At 62.5% G+C, this 17,917-nt stretch overlaps 4 protein-coding genes across 6 annotated transcripts in view; 2 read left to right on the forward strand and 2 right to left on the reverse strand.

Annotated features, from left to right (window-relative positions):
- ASCC1 (activating signal cointegrator 1 complex subunit 1) overlaps positions 1–704 on the forward strand; it is a 34,302-nt gene extending 33,598 nt beyond the window's left edge. For both annotated transcript variants that reach the window (XM_051799720.1, XM_051799723.1), the window contains one exon: positions 11–704. In XM_051799720.1, the coding sequence (XP_051655680.1) occupies positions 11–127 (117 nt within the window). In that variant the 3' untranslated portion in view covers positions 128–704. The remainder of the gene's footprint in view (positions 1–10) is intronic.
- A 2,171-nt stretch (positions 705–2,875) lies between these two features.
- Positions 2,876–8,886, forward strand: SPOCK2 (SPARC (osteonectin), cwcv and kazal like domains proteoglycan 2). The gene is made up of 11 exons (XM_051799768.1): positions 2,876–3,106; positions 5,341–5,349; positions 5,570–5,615; positions 5,910–6,024; positions 6,126–6,228; positions 6,309–6,417; positions 6,494–6,613; positions 6,708–6,926; positions 8,033–8,095; positions 8,220–8,357; positions 8,445–8,886. The coding sequence occupies exons 1-11, from the start codon at positions 2,891–2,893 to the stop codon at positions 8,588–8,590; spliced, it is 1,284 nt and encodes a 427-aa protein (XP_051655728.1). The 5' UTR covers positions 2,876–2,890; the 3' UTR covers positions 8,591–8,886.
- Positions 8,887–9,563: 677 nt separating this feature from the next.
- On the reverse strand, positions 9,564–11,601 carry TYSND1 (trypsin like peroxisomal matrix peptidase 1). The gene is made up of 4 exons (XM_051799685.1): positions 10,601–11,601; positions 10,383–10,516; positions 10,107–10,292; positions 9,564–10,019 (listed from the first exon to the last, which is right to left on the reverse strand). Exons 1-4 carry the CDS (start codon positions 11,599–11,601, stop codon positions 9,808–9,810), a joined length of 1,533 nt encoding a protein of 510 aa, XP_051655645.1. The 3' UTR covers positions 9,564–9,807.
- Positions 11,602–12,650: 1,049 nt separating this feature from the next.
- Positions 12,651–17,476, reverse strand: SAR1A (secretion associated Ras related GTPase 1A). 2 transcript variants are annotated; one of them, XM_051799752.1, is made up of 7 exons: positions 17,398–17,476; positions 16,970–17,044; positions 16,018–16,137; positions 15,481–15,546; positions 15,028–15,131; positions 14,386–14,517; positions 12,651–13,749 (listed from the first exon to the last, which is right to left on the reverse strand). In XM_051799752.1, exons 2-7 carry the CDS (start codon positions 17,025–17,027, stop codon positions 13,633–13,635), a joined length of 597 nt encoding a protein of 198 aa, XP_051655712.1. In that variant the 5' UTR covers positions 17,028–17,044; positions 17,398–17,476; the 3' UTR covers positions 12,651–13,632. The 2 variants fall into 2 exon arrangements, with proteins under 2 accessions (XP_051655712.1, XP_051655713.1); XM_051799753.1 differs by lacking the exon at positions 17,398–17,476 and having other exon boundaries at positions 16,970–17,119.
- Positions 17,477–17,917: the final 441 nt, after the last annotated feature.

The following is a 17,917-nucleotide window of genomic DNA, read 5'->3' on the forward strand; positions in this document are numbered from 1 at the left end:
GCTCTTTCAGCTCTTTGAGAACTTCTGCTTCGGAGAGGTGCAGCTGGACTCGGTGCGCCTTTCCCAGAGGTTCTCCTCGGACACCTCTGGCTACTACGCCACGTCTGGGCAGCTGTTCTTCTCCTGAAGTGGCACCTCGGCTGGGGCGGGTCCTCCCTGCACTCAGAGGCACACGATTCCTTGCTGGAACGTTTTTAAGGGACAACAGTCTTGGATGGGAACCTGGGAACTCCAAGCAGAGGTGCCTCATGACTCCTCAAAAGCACGGGAGCCATGGCATTTCCCTGCAGCTTTTCCTAGCCGTGTTGCCCGCCCTCCCTTTGGGAGTTGCCTGGGTCCTTCCTCCTCCTTTCCCCATTCCTAACCAAAATGTCACAAAGTTGCCTGTTTGATGTCTGTTTGTTTTCCAAGAAAACAACTAGAACTCTGTGGTTCTCAGGGCATCGCCGGCATTTAAACGTGGCTTTATTTCAAAAGGAGAAAGTTTGTTCTTCAAATAAGTATTTAAAATCCAGGAGAGCTTCCCAGAGCACGATCTAACGATATTGAGGTCAGGAGTTGCTTGGATCTCCAGCAGCGTGATGCCTCTGTGATGTAGATCTCCAAAATAAATTAGTTCCCTTCAAAAGCAAAGTGTTTATCTCCTGTTGCATGGGTTGTTTCTGTAATTAAACTATGACAATAAAAAAGCATTGATGGTAAAAGCTCTTTCCAGTGACCGTTTCGGAGCGTGTCAAAAAACATACGCCTTGTGGGTGGTTTCTCCATTAAAAGCAGCACCAGGCTCTTTGATTCCATTGTGAATCCTTCAGACATCTCAAGACGACTTTTCTTTTCCTGTAAATCTCCACGTTTGGTAAAAATAGCGACACAGGCTTTCAACTCGCCCGGGGATGAACCCTTTGAAAAATGGAAGGTGCTGCTGTTTGAGTGTTTTGTAACAAAACAGGTGCTGTTGCCCATTCCTGGTTGCTTCCACAATCACACTGCCATCGAGGTGGAGAGCGTCTCAGCCAGGGGTAGGGCTGCTCCAGCAGCACCCACCTGTACCAGTGGTCATTTTTTAGAGGACTTCATCCCATTTCCTCCCTCCAGAGCAAGCCGGCTGTGTGGCTGTGCACAACCAGCGCTGGGAGGTGGTTGGGATTTGGGATGGCTTTCCTTTTTCCCCCCAAGCCATTGCTGTTTGTGTTTCCAAGACCAAGCTGTCTGTGTCCTTTCCAGCCTGCCTGCCAGGAAATCAAATCATCTGTGCTTTTGTGGGGTGCCCTTGGTTGCACCCAATTACAACCATCGGGCTTTTTATCTCCTTTTCCTTGGAGCTGAGCACCTCTGTGCTCTCCAAAAGCTGCCTTCCCAGACATTCCCTCAGCACCAGCACTCCCAGCCCAGTGCAGGGAGGTGCTGAGGGCACTTCACACTGGTTGCTGTCAGCTTCCCGCCAGCCTGAAGAGGTGCTTGGAAAATCTCATTGGAGCAGACCTGGGATCTGCTCTCACAGCCACCGGGAAAAGGGGGATGCACCTTGGGAAGCTTCTGCCTGGTTGGATTTTAACAACTTACAAAGAAGTTGAGGCAAACATGGATTTTCAATACAGAAGGGCCAACTGGAGCATATTCCTCCTCTTCCCGCTTGTGTAAACATGTTTTAGTGACAATTATTCCAGCAAAATGTGTGTGCGCTTAAAAATTGACACCTCACCAGATCCCCTTGGAGGACATTAAGGTTTCCCTCCATCCTGAGGGTCCTGTCAGGAAGAAAAGCTGGATGTGTGCTGGGACACCCCCAGCTGCAGCTGTGAAGGAGCTGCAGCTGGTGTGAATTGTCACTTGTTGCCTACCCTGCTTTGCTCCTGCTGAGAGGGGGGAAAATCCAAAAGCAAAACCTTGGGATAGGGATGGGAGTCTTCCCCAGAGCCCCAAAATGCCATGCTGGGATGGCCAAGGGATGGGGATCACAGGGAAAGGGGTTGGAGGATGGGGGACACGAGGTGAGGACATGGCAGGGATAGAGGATAAAGGACAGGCACATAGCTGGGTGTGGGATAGGGATGCAGTAAGGACTGGGAAAGCAGGATGAGGAATATAGGATGGAGATGTGGAAGGGATGGGGGATGTGGGATGGGGACATGGCAAGGACCAGAGATGCAGGATGAAGGATGCAGGATGGAGGATGCAGAATGGAGACGTGGTAGGGATGCAGGAGGGGAACATGGCAGGGACCAGGGATGTGGGATGAGCAGAGCGGGACGGGGGTGTGGCAGGGGATGCAGGATGTGGGATGGAGACTAGGTAGGGACCAGGGATACAGGATGGAGATGTGACAGGGAGGGGGGATGCAGGATGCAGGGCAGGGGTGTGGCAGAATGCAGGATGGGGGATGCAGGATGAGGACACGGCAGGTACTGGGAGTCGTGATGAGGGGTGCGGGAAGGGGATTTGACAAGGGATGCAGGATGGGGCACGTGGGGTGGAGGGTGAGGCAGGGGACGCAGCGTGGGGGTTATGGGACGGGCACGCCGCAGGGACCAGCGATGCGGGATGAGGGGTGCGGGACGAGGACTTCGGGCAGGGGGTGTGGCAGGGGACGCGGGACGCAGGGCGGGGGACGCGGGACAGGGACCGGGTAAGGAGCAGCGACGCGGGACGAGGACGGGGCAGGGCCGGGGGTGCGGGGGGGGAGCGGAGCGCCGTGTCCGTGCCGTGCGGGGCCGGCGGCTCCCCCGCCGCGGTGCCGGCGCGCAGGTGCGGCGGGCGCGGCGGAGGCCCCGCCCCGGCCCTCCCGCCGGTGCCGCCCGGTGCCGCCCCGCGGCCGCACTCGCCGCCGGCGCCTCCCCGTGCGCACCGCACCGCTCCGCACCGCGCCCGCTCCCCCCGGCGCTGCGGCAGCATGCGGGGCTGCGGCGGGCGCCGCGCCCTGCTGGCCCTGCTGGCCCTGCTCCTGCCCGCCGCCGCCGCCGGCCCCGGGCCCGCCGCCGGCCCCGCCACCGGCCCCGGGCCCGCCGCGGCGGGGGAGAGCCCCGGCAATTTCATGGAGGACGAGCAGTGGCTCTCCTCCATCTCCCAGTACGGCGGCAGGATCAAGCACTGGAACCGCTTCCGAGACGTGAGTCCGCGCCGGCGGCGGGGCGGGGGGGGACGGGACGCGCCGCCGGGCACCGGGAGCCCCCTCCCCGCACTCCCCGCCCCGCCGCTGCGGCAGCCGCAGCGCGACCCTCCCGGCCCCGGCCCCGGCCCCGGCCCCGGCCCCTTCGTGGGCGGCCGGGGATGCTCGGCGCTGTCCGCGCCCCGCCGCGGCCGTGGGCGGCTGCCGGCCCCGGTACCCGGGGGATGCTCCACGGCCCCGGTGCCAGGGGGATGCCTCCCGGCTCCGGCAGCGCCGACGCCTTCGTGCCCATAGCCAGAGCTGCTTGGCTGATGCCAAGGCCACCGTGGCCAGGGCTTGATGCCAAAGAGACTCTTTCCGGGGAGCGGGGGGTGCTGTCCCCTGCAGCCTCTCCCCGTGCCCCACACCGAGGTGCAGGCAGGCCCCGCCTGCCCTTTGCGGGCAGCACGAGGGGGCTGCGCCGTGGCCTCAGCCCCTCGGTGACAGCTCAGCCCGGGTCAGGGCACGGGCATCCTCCCGGGGTCCCGCTCCCCCAGCCCCGCGGGGTGTCCCCCGCGCCCCTCGGGTGCCGCAGCCGGGCCGGCCCTCCCTCCGCGGGGTGGTGATCCCTGGGGATGGGGGGGCCGCGAGGCAGCGAGGATGAGGGTGAGGATGAGGATGAGGATGAGGATGCATGCACTGCCGGAGGAGCGCGGGCACACCTGACACACCGGGCTCAGCATCCTGTCACCCTTCGGTGTTACGCAGCCTTTGCTGAGCAACCTCAGCGGCGTTTAATTTTATGGGGCAATCGGGGGGGTTTCGCGGGCTCGTTTTTCACCCCCCAGCCTGTGTCCCCCGCCGAGGGGACGTGGTGCTGCAACCCCATCGGGGTGGGGCAGGGCACCTGCAGCAGCCGAGTGGGGACGGGGCACACCCCGAGCCACCTCCCCACCCCGAGCCAGCCCCTCCGGTCTTTGTTCAGATGCGCACTCGGGTTCACCTTGGCAGCAAGGATGCGATGGATGGATGGATGGCGGCAAGGGAGAGGTGCCCAGTGCAGGGCAGGGAGCACCACCCCCCAGATAAACCAGTTTAGGGGGGCAGAGCACGGATGAGGGTGCAAGGGATGGGGTAAATGCCCCACTGGAGACCCCTGCCAGCAACACACCCTTTGGCCAACGCCAGTGCTGGGCACCTGGGACCCCGGATGGCTGCGGGTGCTCGAGGGGAGCACGTGTGGTGTGCCCCCATGGAAATGAGCATCCCCGGCTGGGCTCAAGGCCAAGGGACCCCCATCTGTGGGTGCTGGCAGCACACGTGGGGCCCACCCGGCTGTGCCGGGGCTGCCAAGCTGGGGGGGCTTCAGCCCTTCCAGCGGTTCGCGTGGATTAATAAGCGAATCCATGGATTTGTGGGGGTTTCGGCTGAGCAGCACCGGTGTGGGGAAGCACGGGGAGGAGGAGGAGGAGGCCGGCGGCCGTGGCGAGACCCGCGCCGCAGGAGCTGCCGGGCGCCGCAGTGTTACTAATCACGGCACGGGAACGCGGGATCGATTGCGGTGCGAACACCGCCGCGGCGGAGAGAGACATCCCCTCCGGATCTGCCTCCCGTGCCCCTGCTTCCAGCTGCCATCCCTGCCCCGCTCGCCCTCTCCCGGGCGGCGGCGATGCTCCTACCCTATCACAAAGCCCACCCCGGAGCATCCCGCGGGGCGGGCCATGCCGCTGCCTGGAGGGTTTGAGTCCCCGCTGCTCCCTACCACCCCCGGGATGCCTTCGGGGTCCCGGGAGAGCAGCTCTCCCAGGAGAGTGACATCCATCTTGGCCCGCTCCTTCTGGGCTCGCTATTGAAAATCCAGGGTGGCGGCACCACGGGAATCCTGTCAGGGCCTCTCTCTGCACTTCGAAGGGCTCCCTCCACCCGATACCTTTTTCATCCCTGTTCCTTGCCTTTCCCGGCTGGCTGATGGGGAAAGGCTTTATCCTCTGTGAAGGCTCTCCAGGACTACAGGTCTGGAGCCAGAGATGAGGGAGAGCATTGGTGGTCGGTGCCAGTGATCCCCAGGGCCTGTGACGAGGGCTGTGGGCACCGGAAGGTCGGGGTGGCCCGCTGGCACAGGGTGCCGGTCCCTGTGGGCTGGGGCCGGGAGGGGGAGCTTTGGGCTTCCCCGAGGCTGACGGAGAGCATTCCTGCTCTCTCTTTCTCTCTCTTTTCTCGGTGCCGGCCGGGCTGTCTCGCTGCTGCGCTGCCAGGAGGTGGAGGTGAGCCTCGAGGGGCTGCCGAGGGGGTGGCACCCCACTTTCTGGGGGGGAGAGGCTGCTCCCCAGCCCTGCTCACTGCCCTCCTGGTGTGGAGGTGCCCGAGGAGGGTGTGCAGGGGGAATGTTGCCGGGTTGGTGGCCCCGAGCAGGGAGGTGGCACACCTGGCCCGGTGTCACCTCTCCTGCCACCTGCACTCATCCAGGCTCTACCCAATTTGCAGGATGACTACATCAAGAGCTGGGAAGACAACCAGCCCGGGGACGAAGGTACCACCGGGATGGGTTTGGGATGGGGCACAGTGGGCTCGGTGCCAGCCAGTATGGTGGGGGGTGGGGGGCGTAACATTTTCTGCCTGCACCCCTGGAGATTTTCCCTTCCGGCCGGGAGCGGTGGCAGGGCCTGTGCGTGCCAGGAAGCAGCAGCTGGTGCTGGGGTGGCCGCCCAGCTGTGGCCTGAATGGTGCTTTGTGCCGGGCCGGCTCGTGGCCAGCGCTGCTGGGGCTCCCCGGGGGAGAACCCGCCTGCCCCTCCGCCTGCCCCGGCCCCTCTCTGCCCCCTCAGCCCTGGACACCACGAAGGACCCCTGCCAGAAGGTGAAGTGCAGCCGGCACAAGGTGTGTGTGGCACAGGGCTACCAGCGCGCCATGTGCATCAGCCGCAAGAAGCTGGAGCACAGGTAGGAGGTTGGTGGGGCCGGGGCTGAGCGGGTGGTGGGAGGGTGGGGGCTGAGGTGGGGGCTCGGTGCCATTCCCCCCGTGCCTCCCTTGCCCTGTGCAGGATCAAGCCGCTGGGCCCCAAGGCGCACGGGGGCTGCAAGCCCTGCCACGCTGCCCCGCTGGCCGCAGTCTGCGGCTCCGACGGCCACACCTACAGCTCGGCAGTAAGGACGGCGGCACCGCCGCGGGGAGGGGGATGCTGTGCCCCCTGTGCCCCCACTGACATCCCACTGCCACCCCCCAGTGCAAGCTGGAGCAGCAGGCGTGCCTGGCCAGCAAGCAGCTGACGGTGCGGTGCGAGGGGCAGTGCCCCTGCCCGACCCCGCACGGTCCCACTGGCGACGGAAAGCAAGGTGAGCGGGGTGGAGGGGCACCCAGACCTCCCCCCAAGCTCTGCCCGGCCTGACGCTGCCTCCCTGGGACCCCCAGACTTGTGCACCGGGCAGGATCTGGCCGACCTGGGCGACCGCCTGCGCGACTGGTTCCAGCTCCTGCGGGAGAACGCCAAGCAGAACGGCTCCGGCGGGCTCCCCGCCAGCCCCGCCACCGGTACGTGTCCCTGCCACCTGCCCCTGGGGAGGGCACGTGGGGGGCTCTGCCCCGCGGGTAGCCGGGCAGCCACGGGGCTCCTCCCGCCCTGCAGCGCTGGAGAGGAGCGTGGCGGCCACCTGCAAGGAGGCGGTGGGGTGGATGTTCGCCCGGCTGGACACGAGCGGGGACATGTTCCTGGAGGCGGCCGAGCTGGGCGCCATCAACCTGGACAAGTACGAGGTTTGCATCCGCGCCTTCTTCAACTCCTGCGACACCTCCAGGGACGGCCGAGTCTCCGCGCCAGAGTGGTGCTTCTGCTTCTGGAGGGAAAGTGCGTCACCCCGGGGCAGGGGGGCGGCGGGGGGGGCGTTCTGCTGTGGGGATGGGGGGCTTGCCATGGGGGATGCACACCGTGGGATCGGGGGGATGCACGCCCTGGAATCTGTGCCCTGGGGTTGGGCTTAGTGCAGCAGAGGATGTACATCATGGGGCCATGGGGAATCTGTGCTGTGGGGTTAGGGGTAATGTACATCTTGGGGTCATGGGGAATCCATTTTGTGGGATTGGGGGACAATGTACACCATGGGGCCATGGGGAATCTGTGCTGTGGGGTTAGGAGTAATGTACATCATGGGGCCATGGGGAATCTGTGCTGTGGGGTTGGGGTTGGAATGGGGGGAATGTACAACACAGGGTCATGGGGAATGCATTTGTGGGATTGGGGGACAATGTACATCATGGGGTCAGGGGGAATCCGTGCTGTGGGGTTGGGGTGTGTGTGGGATGTTTGCCTTGGGGGGAGGTACACCATGGGGTCTGGGGGGTTGCAAACCATGAGGGGGATGCATCCCATGGGATTGGGGTATGCATGCCGTGGAATCCCTGCTGTGGGACTGGGGCTAATGCAGCAGGGGATGTACATCACAGGGTGCTGGGGAATCCGTGCTGTGGGTTTGGGGTTGCAGGGTGATGTACATCATGGGGTCATGGGGAATCCATTTTGGGGGATTGGGGTTGGGGGGATGTACATCATGGAGTCATGGGGAATCCATGCTGTGGGGTTGGGATTTGTGTGGGATGTTTGCCATGGGGGGAGGTACCCCATGGGGTCTAAGGGGGTTGCAAACCATGAGGGGGATGCATCCCATGGGATTTGGGGGGATGTATGCTGTGGGGGCATGCACGCTGTGGGGTCGGGGGGGATGTTATCTATAGGTTGGCAGGGATGCATGTCATGGGGATGCACAGAGTGTTGGACACACACCCCCCATGGGAAATGCACACTGTGGGTCTGGGGGCATGCAGTTCACGGGTTGGGGGGATGCACATCGGGGGGATGCACACCACGGAGTTGGGGGGATGCACATCATGGGGATGAATGCTGTGGGTTCAGGGGATGCACACCCACCCTAAGAGTGGCATGTGGGGGTGCTGCAGAGCCGCCCTGCCTCCGGGAGCTGGAGAAGATTCAGATCCAAGAAGCCACCAAAAAAAAGCCGGGTGAGTGGGGCATCCCAGGGCCCTCTTTCCCAGCAGTGCCGGGCTGGGACGAGGACGGGGAGCTCCCTGGGGGGCTCTGGCACTGCACTGTGTCTGGGGGCTGGGGGGCCCTTGCTCTCTGCAGGCACCTTCATCCCCAGCTGCGATGAGGACGGGTACTACCGGCGGGCACAGTGCGAGCCGGGCGGGGGCGAGTGCTGGTGCGTGGACCAGCACGGGGCCGAGCTGACGGGCACCCGCGGCCACGGCAGCCCCGACTGCGGTGAGAGCTGGGGGAGCCCCAGGGGACGGGGCTGCAGCCCCGGGAACCCCCCGTGAGCCTCTGCCCCTCGCCCTCCTCCTTCCCCAGATGAGGCAACGGGGTTCTCGGGAGACTTCGGGAGCAGCGTGGGCTGGGAGGACGAGGAGGAGAAGGAGCCAGAGGAGGCGGGCGAGGAAGGCGAGGAAGAGGAGGGCGAAGCGGGCGAGGGTGACGACGGCGGCTACATCTGGTAGAGGAGCGGGAGAGCCCGGTGGGCGGCACGGCCGGGAGGCAGCCCCCCAGCTGGGGGTCCCTGTGACCCCCCCGCCGCCGGCGTGGCGAGGGGTGGGTGCGTCTCCCCCGGCCCCGTGCGGGACGGGGTGTTGGGGTGCTCGCCCAGGGAGGGGGCGAGCGGGGCGGGGGGGGGGGCCGCGCTTGTGCGAATTTGAGCTTTTTTTTTTTTGGGTAGAGCCTTGTAGGCCTAGTGTGCTGCTGCGTGGTCTTCAACCGGGCAAACGGCGCTAATAAAAGTGGGAAAAAAGGAAAAAAACCCAACCAACAAAAAAAAAACCCTATAGAGAAGCTTCCCCCCCGCCCCTCCCTCCCTGCATCCCCCTCCATGTTGTGCTTGCGTGGCTGCCCCGGCCCCGGCGTTGTGTAGCGGCTGTGAAATAAATACCCCGTGCTGTGTCAAACACTCGCCCGCCCGTTCCTCCCCTTCCTCCCCCGCCACCCCCCGGCACTGCAGGGGGTCCTGGGGAGGTGGCGGTGGTGACAGTGTGCCCTCCCTCCCCCGTGAGGGGCACTGCTGGGGTGGAGGAGTGGGTAGGGGAGGGAGGGACCCCCTCCCAAGTGCCCTGTGTTTGGTCCCTGCACTCTGCTGACATGGTGCTGGAACTGATGTCCCTCCCCGGGGATGTGTCCCCACCCCAGCTCCTGACTCTCAAGGACCCCAAGGATTTGCCCTGTTTACAGTTCCTGACCCTCTCCAGGACCCCAGGCCTCGAAATAACCCCCTCCCCACCCGCACAGGGTTCTGAGCCACAGGACTCAGATCTGCCCTCCTCGTCCTGGACCCCAACCCTAAGCTCGACCCAGTTCTCTACCCCTGACCCAGAACATCCCTTGCAGGACCTGTTCCTTCCCCAGTCCAACCCACACCCCAGCCCAGACCTCCACCACCGCCCCCCGCAGCCGCTCAGCACCATGGGACACCAGGGCCTCGACTCACAGCATTTATGGCTCTGGGGAGAAACTAAAACAATACAAACCCCAAATCTCCCCAACTTGGGCCTGTCAGCAGCTGGCAAAGGCACTGTGTGGTGTCCCCTGCCCCAGAGTGCCCCCCCTCCACCGGCTCCGCGGGGTCCAGGCGCTCGGGCCCCGCACTGAACAGGGGCCATGGCAGCTCCATCCCATCACCTTGGTCCTGGTACCTCAGTCCACAGCACAAGCCGCCTGGGATGGGGGGTCAGAGCTTGCTGGGGGGTCCCGGCTGCTGCTGGAGCCTCCAGGCCGCCCGCACCCCCTGTGCCGCGCGGTTGAGCCCGGCGAAGGCGCCGGGGTCGCGGGTGCGGCGGTACCGCGCCACGAGGGGCTGCAGGACCGTGATGGGGATGCAGAAGTTGAGGTGGGGGTAGGTGGCCCCCACACCGTTGTCCCGGGTGTTGCTGGCCACGATCCCTGGCAAGGAGAGGAGCGATGCCCACGTCACCGGTGTGGCCGGGGGGCAGCCACGGGACCCCCCTCCCCACTGCACCCCCGGCTCACCCATGAGGCACCCGCTGCGGGAGGAGATGAGGGGGCCACCGCTGGAGCCCCCGTGCACGGCACAGGTGGTCTGCAGCATGACAGGGTGCCCCTCCACTGCCACCACAGCCGAGAGGATCCCCGCTGTCACCGAGGGGCCACACGCCCGCCCCAGCGCCCCGAAGCCCACCACGCTCACCTCTTCTCCTGGGGGGGAAAGGGGGAGGCAAGAGGTGGGTGCACAGGGGGTTATGTTCCCCCCTCCACCCCAACACCCCGTGTCCCCCCGTTGCTTACCTGGGAAGAAGGTGTCTGCAGGGCACGGGGGGAGGAAGCCTGGCACGCTCTCCTCCAGCTCCACCACCGCCACGTCAAAGGGGGACGACTCCTCGGTGGCAAACACCACGCGTCCCCTGAGGACCGCGGCATCCCTGAGGACACGGCAGACGAGATGTCATACGGGGGGACTCGCGGGGCGGGGGGGGACGAGGTGTGGGACACGCGGCCGCACTCACCGTCCAGGGCCAGCCGCGGGCGTCACACGGAGCGGGGTTCTGGCCTCCACCACGTGCCGGCAGGTGAGGAGCATCCTCGGCGCCAGCAGCACCCCGGAGCCCCACGTCGCCCCGCACTCCACCAGCGCCGCCCAGCCCAGCGGGTCCCGCCCGCTGCCCGCCGGCACCGCAGCCACCCAGGCGGGCACGGGCGGCACCGCGACCCCGGCCTCGCCCAGCACGGCCGCGCTGCTGCGCAGGATGGCGGCGAGCGAGCAGAGCAGCGTGAGCCCGACCCACTCGGCGCCCTTCCAGCACAGGGACGCGGCGATCACGGCCACCACGCGCGGCCCGCCGGGCGCGGGCACGAAGGCAGCACCGCCCTCGGTGCCGGGCAGGCAGCGCGCGTCCGTGAGCACCAGCGCGTTCTCCTCGCCCGCCAGGTTGCTGACCACCCCCCGGCTCAGCGTGTTCAGGAACAGCTCGGGGCACGCGTCTCCGAAGGGGGTCCCGCAGGCCAGCAGCTCCTGCCCCTTCCGCAGGCAGCCCGCGCTGCCCCGCGCCGCCCACTCGCCCGCGGGCTCGTCCAGCGTGGGCACCCGCAGCCAGGCGAACCAGGGCAGCGCCCGCGGGTCCGCCCCGGCCTCCTCCTGCTCCTCCTGCTCCGCCGCCGCCGCGAACCGCCACCGCTCGGCCCGCCCGAAGCCGCGCTCCAGCGCCCGCCGGAAGGGCGCGCAGGGCACCAGCGCCAGCAGACGCGCCCCGAGCTCCCGCGGCGGGCCCCGCTCCCCTCGCAGCAGCACCCGGGGCCGCGGGACCGGCCGCAGCGCGCCGGGCGGCAGCGCCGCGGGGCTCTCCCAGGCGGCGGGGCCGGCGCGCAGGAACGGCGCGAAGGGGCCGGCGGGGCAGAGCACGAGCGCGGGCCGGCGGCTCAGCACCACCCCGCTGCAGCCGCCGCCGGGCCCCGCGGCCCCCGGCGCCCCCCGCACCCGCACGGCGCAGCACGGCGGGGCCGCCGCCATCCCGGACACCCCGGCTCCGCCCCCGGCCCCGCCCCCCGCGCCCATTGGGCCCGCCCCCCGCGCCCATTGGCCCCGCCCCGCGCCCTCCCCATTGGCGCGCACGTGGCGGACACGCCCCCAGGAACCCGCCGGGGGTGCGGGACCCTCGGCCCGGGGCTGCACCGGGACACCGGGATCCAGGGACCCCATGGCCAGGCTTGCTCTCCACCTTCCCAAGGGCAGCGTCTCCTCTGGGGGCTCACCCGCAGCAAGTCACCGCCACCACCTGCGACTCCTGGAACGCTTCCATCAACGCTGCCTCCGTACGATCCTAAACATCCACTGGTCAGATTATGTGACCAATACATCTGTTCTAGAACAAGCAGCAGTCACAAGCATTGAGGCCATGTTGCTGAGAACACAGCTGTGCTGGGCAGGGCACGTCTCCTGGATGAAGGACCAACCACCCCCTCCCTAAGATCTTGCTTTATGGTGAACTTGCCACCGGCTGCCACAAGAGAGGAGCCCCAAAGAGGAGATACAAGGACTCCCTGAAACAACATCTCAGCCTTGGCCATACCGATCAACAGCACTGGTCTACTCTGGCCTCCAATCGGGAGGTCTGCAGACACCCCATCTCTAACGCTGCTGATGCCTTTGAGAAGGCAGCAGGATCACCCTGGAGGAGAAAAGACAACGCAGAAAGAACCATGCCTTGCAGAATTTACCACCTAAGGAGTCTCTGCTGTGCCTTTTGCAATCGGACGTGCCTGTCTCATATTGGCCTTTTTAGCCACCAGCGAGCTTGTGACAAACATGGGTACAGCCCTCCCCAAACCTTCGTTCACAAAGCCTGGCCATGATGATGATGAGAACAAATAGAATACTCTGAGTTGGAAGGGACCCACAGGGATCACTGAGTACAGCTCCTGGCCCTGTAGAGGACATGCCAAGAATCCTGCTGTTTTCCTGAGAGCGTTGTCCAAACCCTTCTGGAACCCTGTGGCAGCTGTTCTGACGGCCACAGCGGGGCCCAGCCAGTGCCAGGCCAGACTGAGGCTCCTGCCCCCTGAGAGGAGAAAGACACGTCTTTATTGAACTGAAAATGAGTGCCAGACAGTAATGAAACTTCAGACAAAAGAAGTCCATCGAGAGTATAAAAGAAACCGGTTTAGTCTACATTAATAACTTCATGATATGCAAATGTCAAACACTTCCATGCTACAACAACCCAAACAGCTTTGTGGTTCTCACTGCGATGGTGCAGCCAGAGGACCCGACGCCCTCGATGGGAGAGTCTGGCCTGAGGTGGAACCAGGCAGCCCCTTCCCACTGTCAGTGAGTGCCAGACACCACCCCCCAAACCTGCACCAGGTGCTCCTCTCCAACTAGGAAAAATCAAAAAAAAAAATCCCTGTAAACTAAAGAAGCTGGGATTGCACACCTCAGTCCCAACGGCACGTCGTTGTCGGTCAGCGTGACACAGCACAGCCACCCTACAGCTCAGTTAAGCCCAAATGCTATGTTTATTGAGGACTTCTAATATCGTGATACCTTGGTTCAGTAATTCGTGAAATACCTAAATATCGTTAAATATATTTTTAAAAAACCCTAAACCAGACTCTGGACTAAACAAGATGAACGTTAAACTAAAAAGTTAGGAGGGACGCCGTTTACATTAACACTTTCTTTAAAAAATATAATTGCTTTTTCCTTTTCGTTTTTTTTTTTTCTTTTTTTTTTTCTGAAGTCAATTAAACCACAGTGGTGAGACGTGCTCTCTTTTTCAGCTGTTACAGAGCAGCGTGCAGAGTTTTGACTTCCCAGACTGGAGCAGCCCCGCTGCCACTGAGCTGACAGGGACAACTCCTGCGGAACAGAACGGCGCTGCCTCCCCGCCGCGTGGAAAAGAGTGGTGTCACCACTGTGCCCTAAGGGCAGCCGGAAAACCAGGAGTCTCTTGGTCAATGCGGTTGGAAAGCCTCCCGTGTTCTAATAGAAAAGTCCATAGCAAGCTGTGAACAGGACCAGTCCAGAGGAGCGGGACTCGTGTCAGTCAATGTACTGCGATAGCCAGCGGAAGCCCTCGCCGTAGCCTTGCCTCTTGAGCACACTGCACATGAACACCTCCATGGGGCGCGCGTTCAGGTCCTTCAGGGGCACGTTTCCCTAGGGAAAGCCAAACAGGAGTCAGAGCTGCACCCCTGAAGCCCTCAGGGAAGCGCCCAGCGAGCCACCACCACCCAGGGACACCCCTCTCACAGCCCCCCGTGTTTTGGACAGTTCTGGCAGTTTCAAAACCTGCCCGAGGGCACTGGCATTGTCCAGTTGTGGAATGGTTTGGGACAGAAGGGATCTTAAAAAACACCTTGGTGCACCTCCCTACCATGGGCAGGGACACCTCCCACCAGCCCAGGTTGCTCCAAGCCCCGTCCAACCTGGCCCTGGACACTTCCAGGGATCCAGGGGCAGCCACAGCTTCTCTGGGCAACCTGTGCCAGGGCCTCCCCACTCTCACAGGGAACAATTCCTTCCCAATATCCCATCTAACGCTGCCCTCTGGCAGTGGGGAGCCATTCCCCCTTGTCCTGTCACTCCAGGCCCTGGTAAATAGTCTGCCTCCATGTTTCTTGTAGGCCCCCTTCAGGCACTGGAAGGAACCATCATCATAATTATTGATTCACCTTGGCCAATCCCGTGGACAAACTGTCAGTGAGAGCTGAATTAGTTTCTGGATGGAGCCTCACTTTGAAAGGGAACAGGTGAGCCCTCCCCTCCAGATCCCAGGCCCGGGTGCCTCCCCACCTTTCCCGTGGTCTGTCCATAGAGCCCAAAGATCTCCCGCAGCTTCTCCTCGCTGATGGCCTCGGGTCTGTCGATTTTGTTACCCAGGATAAGGATTGGCACATTGGATATTGTCTCGTCTGTCATTAGGGCCTGTGGGCAAGAGGGAGCGGGAGTTCAGCAGAGGCAGTAAAAAAGAGCTGGTTTTGGAAGAAAATGGTTTTGTTTAAGCTCTGTGACCAACAAGGGCTGTTTTTTGGTGCTCCATGCTCCTGGGGAAGACTCACAACAGTCAGTTAGGTTGGAAAAGACCTCCCAGCCCATCGAGTCCAACCTGTGCCCAGCCCAGAGCACTGAGTGCCACGTCCAGTCATTCCTTGGACACCTCCAGGGAGGGGGACTCCACCACCTCCCTGGGCAGCCCCTTCCAGGGCCTGACCACCCCTTCCAGCAAGAAATTCCTCCTGATGTCCAAACCAAACCTCCCCTGAACTCAAGAGCCTGTGCTCCACCCAGAGTAAGGGCATGCAGGCTTCTCACTGGAAGTGCCAATCCAAAGCATGAGACTCTCAAAACACACTTTGCACAAGTTCCAGCCCAAAAAAGGACTATTATTTGTAATTTAGGTCTTGGGAAGGGGGAAAAAAAGAGAAGTATATTTACATTAAGCTCCACTTTGGATTCCATAAGCCGTGAGTGATCTGCACAGTCCACCAGGAAGACAATCCCGTTGATGGCAGGCAGGTAGTTCTTCCAGACCCGGCGAGCTGGAGCACAGAGGGACAAACACAGCCCCATGAAAACACTGCTTTTTTTTTTTTTTGTGTGTGTGTGCATTAAAAAAAAGGGAAAAGGGCAGAAGAACTCTGTTTAGAACTTCTAGAAACTCTAAACCTGAAAGTTCAGCAATTCGAAATAAATTCATATTGAAGTCCCCCACGGCTAAAAACACTTCAGGCAGCAGAGCACGAACTGGCAGTGTTTCCTTCCAAACAGTCCTACAGCCAGGAGGTTCTTTCCATGTGTTGCTCCATAAATAAGCCCAGGCAGTGAATAATTAGGAACTGTTAACTGCTGATGCTTGTCAGTATCAATTTTTGGTAGTTTTTTTCTTACCTTGTTCGTGTCCACCCAGATCAAAAGTCGTGAAGGTCATTCCAGCAATCGTCAGCTCCTCTGATGCTGAAAAAGGGAAAACACAGGGATTCAGGAAAATAAAGAAGCTGTCACAGAATTCCTTGGGGAATTCTCCCCAAGGAATTATTCTCACACTCCTCCAATCAGGAATTCCCTGGATTTCCTGCAGATCTCAGTGACTGGAATGGAGCTGTTTCACAAAAAATAATTTCTCCGGCCTCCCACTGAAGGTTTTTAATCTGCAATTATTATCCTTTATTACACTTTTCACCAGGAAAATTCTCCCTTCCCCCGAGAAAACCTCGCACTGATCGAATAACACCAGTTCCTGTGTGTTTTATACTTGAGAGGAAAACACAAACCCACTTCAGCTCGGGCAGCTGCAACCTCAGCTGAGGTTTTAAGACCCTCAAAGCCCCAGGGCAGAGCTTATACCACCGAGGTGTCTTCCAAAACCACGTCCCCAAAATTCCAGAGGAAATGCCGCGCCGGGAGGCTTTGCCCAGGAAGACTTACTGGGATGTAGCGTGGGGACGTGCTGACCCAGCCTGTCATCTTTGAGCATGTGCAGCAGAGTGGTTTTCCCTGCGTTATCCAACCCCAGGAACACCAGTTTTCCAGACTTTTTGTACAAACCTGTGAGGAAGAGGAAGAAGGCAAGAGGAAAACTCCAGTGGGCTCACCTGGAGCCAGAGCGCTGCTGTTTTTAGGGAAGCCCTTCTCCCAGAGCTCTGCTGCCACCTGTGCACACTTCCAGCAGGGAAAACACACGCAGGCTTTATCCAAGGCAAAGCATGGTGGTGTTTACAGCAACGGGCATCCCCTAAGCTCGTACTTCTGTGAATATTCCATTCCTTTTCCCAGCACATCCCAGCAGAAGAGTGTGCAGCAAAGTATTAGGGGTTGTCTGCTGCCTCAACAGGGTATTTTGGATATGAAAATTGAACAAACTCATAAAATACAGCAGCGAGCTGCTGGGGAGAAGGTGGAAAGCAGGGGACAGCATGTCATTTCCTTTGGATGAACGGATTTTGGCCGCAGGAAAGCTCCCTCAGGTTCCCAATAGGACTTCTTCCCACCCCATCCCTCTCATCCCTCCCTCCCAGAGGTGCTCGGGACAGCAGGCACCCCATCCTTCTGCAAGGAGTTCCACTGGAACCCGCGACTATGGCAGGAGGAGCAGGAGGAGGATGGAGCTCCCTCTGCCTGGGGCCGAGCAGACCCAGCTGCCCCCCCACTTCTAAAGGGCAGGAGAAACACAGAGTGGGGGCCAAACGCCTCCAAATGCTCCCAAAGTTTCTCCCCAATAGCGTAAAAAATCTCTTTATTGACGTGCAGCCTCCCTGCCACCCTTTACCCTGTTCAGAGCCGCCCCAATCCCTAAGTTTTGGGGGATGTGGGCACCGGGAGAAGCCAAACCGACCCGGGGGCAGCCGAGGCACGGGGGTGGGGGGGGCTGTAGCATTACCTAAGAATTGCAGAACGCTGCTGAAGCCGTTGTAGAGCCATTCGAAGATGAAAGACATCGCTGGAGATGAATCGCCTGCGGGACGCGGGGAGAAGAAAAACCCCCAAACGCCGGAGTTACAAAGTCCGGGGTGAGGGGGGGAATGGGGGCGATCGAGGGACGAGGGGGTCGGGGTGGGGAGGATCGGGGGTCAGGGGGTGAGGGGTGGGGGCACAAGGGACGAGCGGGCCGGGGCCGAGGGGGGCTCCGGCCTCAAGGGCGGGCGGCGCGGCCTGGCCCCCGCCCCGCCCCCGCCCTGCCTGCGTGTCACCCCCCGCGCCGCCGCCGCCCCGAGCCCGGCCCCGCCCGGCCCCCGCCGCCCCGCCGGGCCCTCTCGCCGCGCCCGGCCGGGCCCCACCGCCCCCTCGCCGCTCCCCGCCGCCGCTCACCCCCGGCTGCCCCCGGGCCGCCGCCGCCACCCAGCCCCGTCCGCGGCCGCCGCCAGCGCCCGACGGAAACGCGTCAGCGCCGCCCCGCCCGCTTCCGGCCCCGCTGGCCCCGCGCGGGGGCTGCGGCGGCACCGGGGCCGCGGGTTCGAGACCCGCCCGAGACCGCGGGAACGAGGGTTCGAGACCTCCCCGCCACCCCTCCCTCCCTCTGCGAGGGACGCGCTACTGCGATACCCCATAAACACCCTCCCCCCCGGTCACAACCCCCAGAGGTGTCAGGACGAGAGGACGTGGTCCTGAGGTTTCAGGTCAGACATCGGGAAGAATTTTTTCACAGAAAGAGCGATTTTAGACACTGGGAGGGGCTGCCCGGGGAGGTGGCGGAGTCACCGTCCACGGGAACGACTGGACGTGGCACTCAGTGCTCCGGCCTAGCTGATGAGCAGGCAAAGGCTGGGCTCGAGTTCTCTTCCACCCCAAATGGTTTTGTGACCCCTCGGCCCCAGGGAGGGGAAGGAGA

The sequence above is a fragment of the Manacus candei genome, unplaced genomic scaffold (assembly GCF_025592945.1).
Source record: "Manacus candei isolate 608988 ecotype Guabito, Panama unplaced genomic scaffold, ASM2559294v1 h1tg000050l, whole genome shotgun sequence".
NCBI lineage: Eukaryota > Metazoa > Chordata > Aves > Passeriformes > Pipridae > Manacus > Manacus candei.

What these genes read in the sequence shown, in the direction of transcription:
- SPOCK2 (XM_051799768.1), top strand. Translation starts at nt 2,891, where the DNA reads ATGCGGGGCTGCGGCGGGCGCCGCGCCCTGCTGGCCCTGCTGGCCCTG. An exon ending in CAACCAGCCCGGGGACGAAG is followed by an intron (nt 5,616 to 5,909) that starts GTACCACCGGGA and finishes CTGCCCCCTCAG; the next exon opens with CCCTGGACACCACGAAGGAC. An exon ending in CTTCTGCTTCTGGAGGGAAA is followed by an intron (nt 6,927 to 8,032) that starts GTGCGTCACCCC and finishes GGGGTGCTGCAG; the next exon opens with AGCCGCCCTGCCTCCGGGAG.
- TYSND1 (XM_051799685.1), bottom strand. Translation starts at nt 11,601, where the DNA reads ATGGCGGCGGCCCCGCCGTGCTGCGCCGTGCGGGTGCGGGGGGCGCCG. An exon ending in TGCAGACACCTTCTTCCCAG is followed by an intron (nt 10,293 to 10,382) that starts GTAAGCAACGGG and finishes TTTCCCCCCCAG; the next exon opens with GAGAAGAGGTGAGCGTGGTG. An exon ending in CCGCAGCGGGTGCCTCATGG is followed by an intron (nt 10,020 to 10,106) that starts GTGAGCCGGGGG and finishes TCTCCTTGCCAG; the next exon opens with GGATCGTGGCCAGCAACACC.
- SAR1A (XM_051799752.1), bottom strand. Translation starts at nt 17,027, where the DNA reads ATGTCTTTCATCTTCGAATGGCTCTACAACGGCTTCAGCAGCGTTCTG. An exon ending in CAGCGTTCTGCAATTCTTAG is followed by an intron (nt 16,138 to 16,969) that starts GTAATGCTACAG and finishes TCTTCCTCACAG; the next exon opens with GTTTGTACAAAAAGTCTGGA. An exon ending in ATGGACAGACCACGGGAAAG is followed by an intron (nt 13,750 to 14,385) that starts GTGGGGAGGCAC and finishes GGCTTTCCCTAG; the next exon opens with GGAAACGTGCCCCTGAAGGA.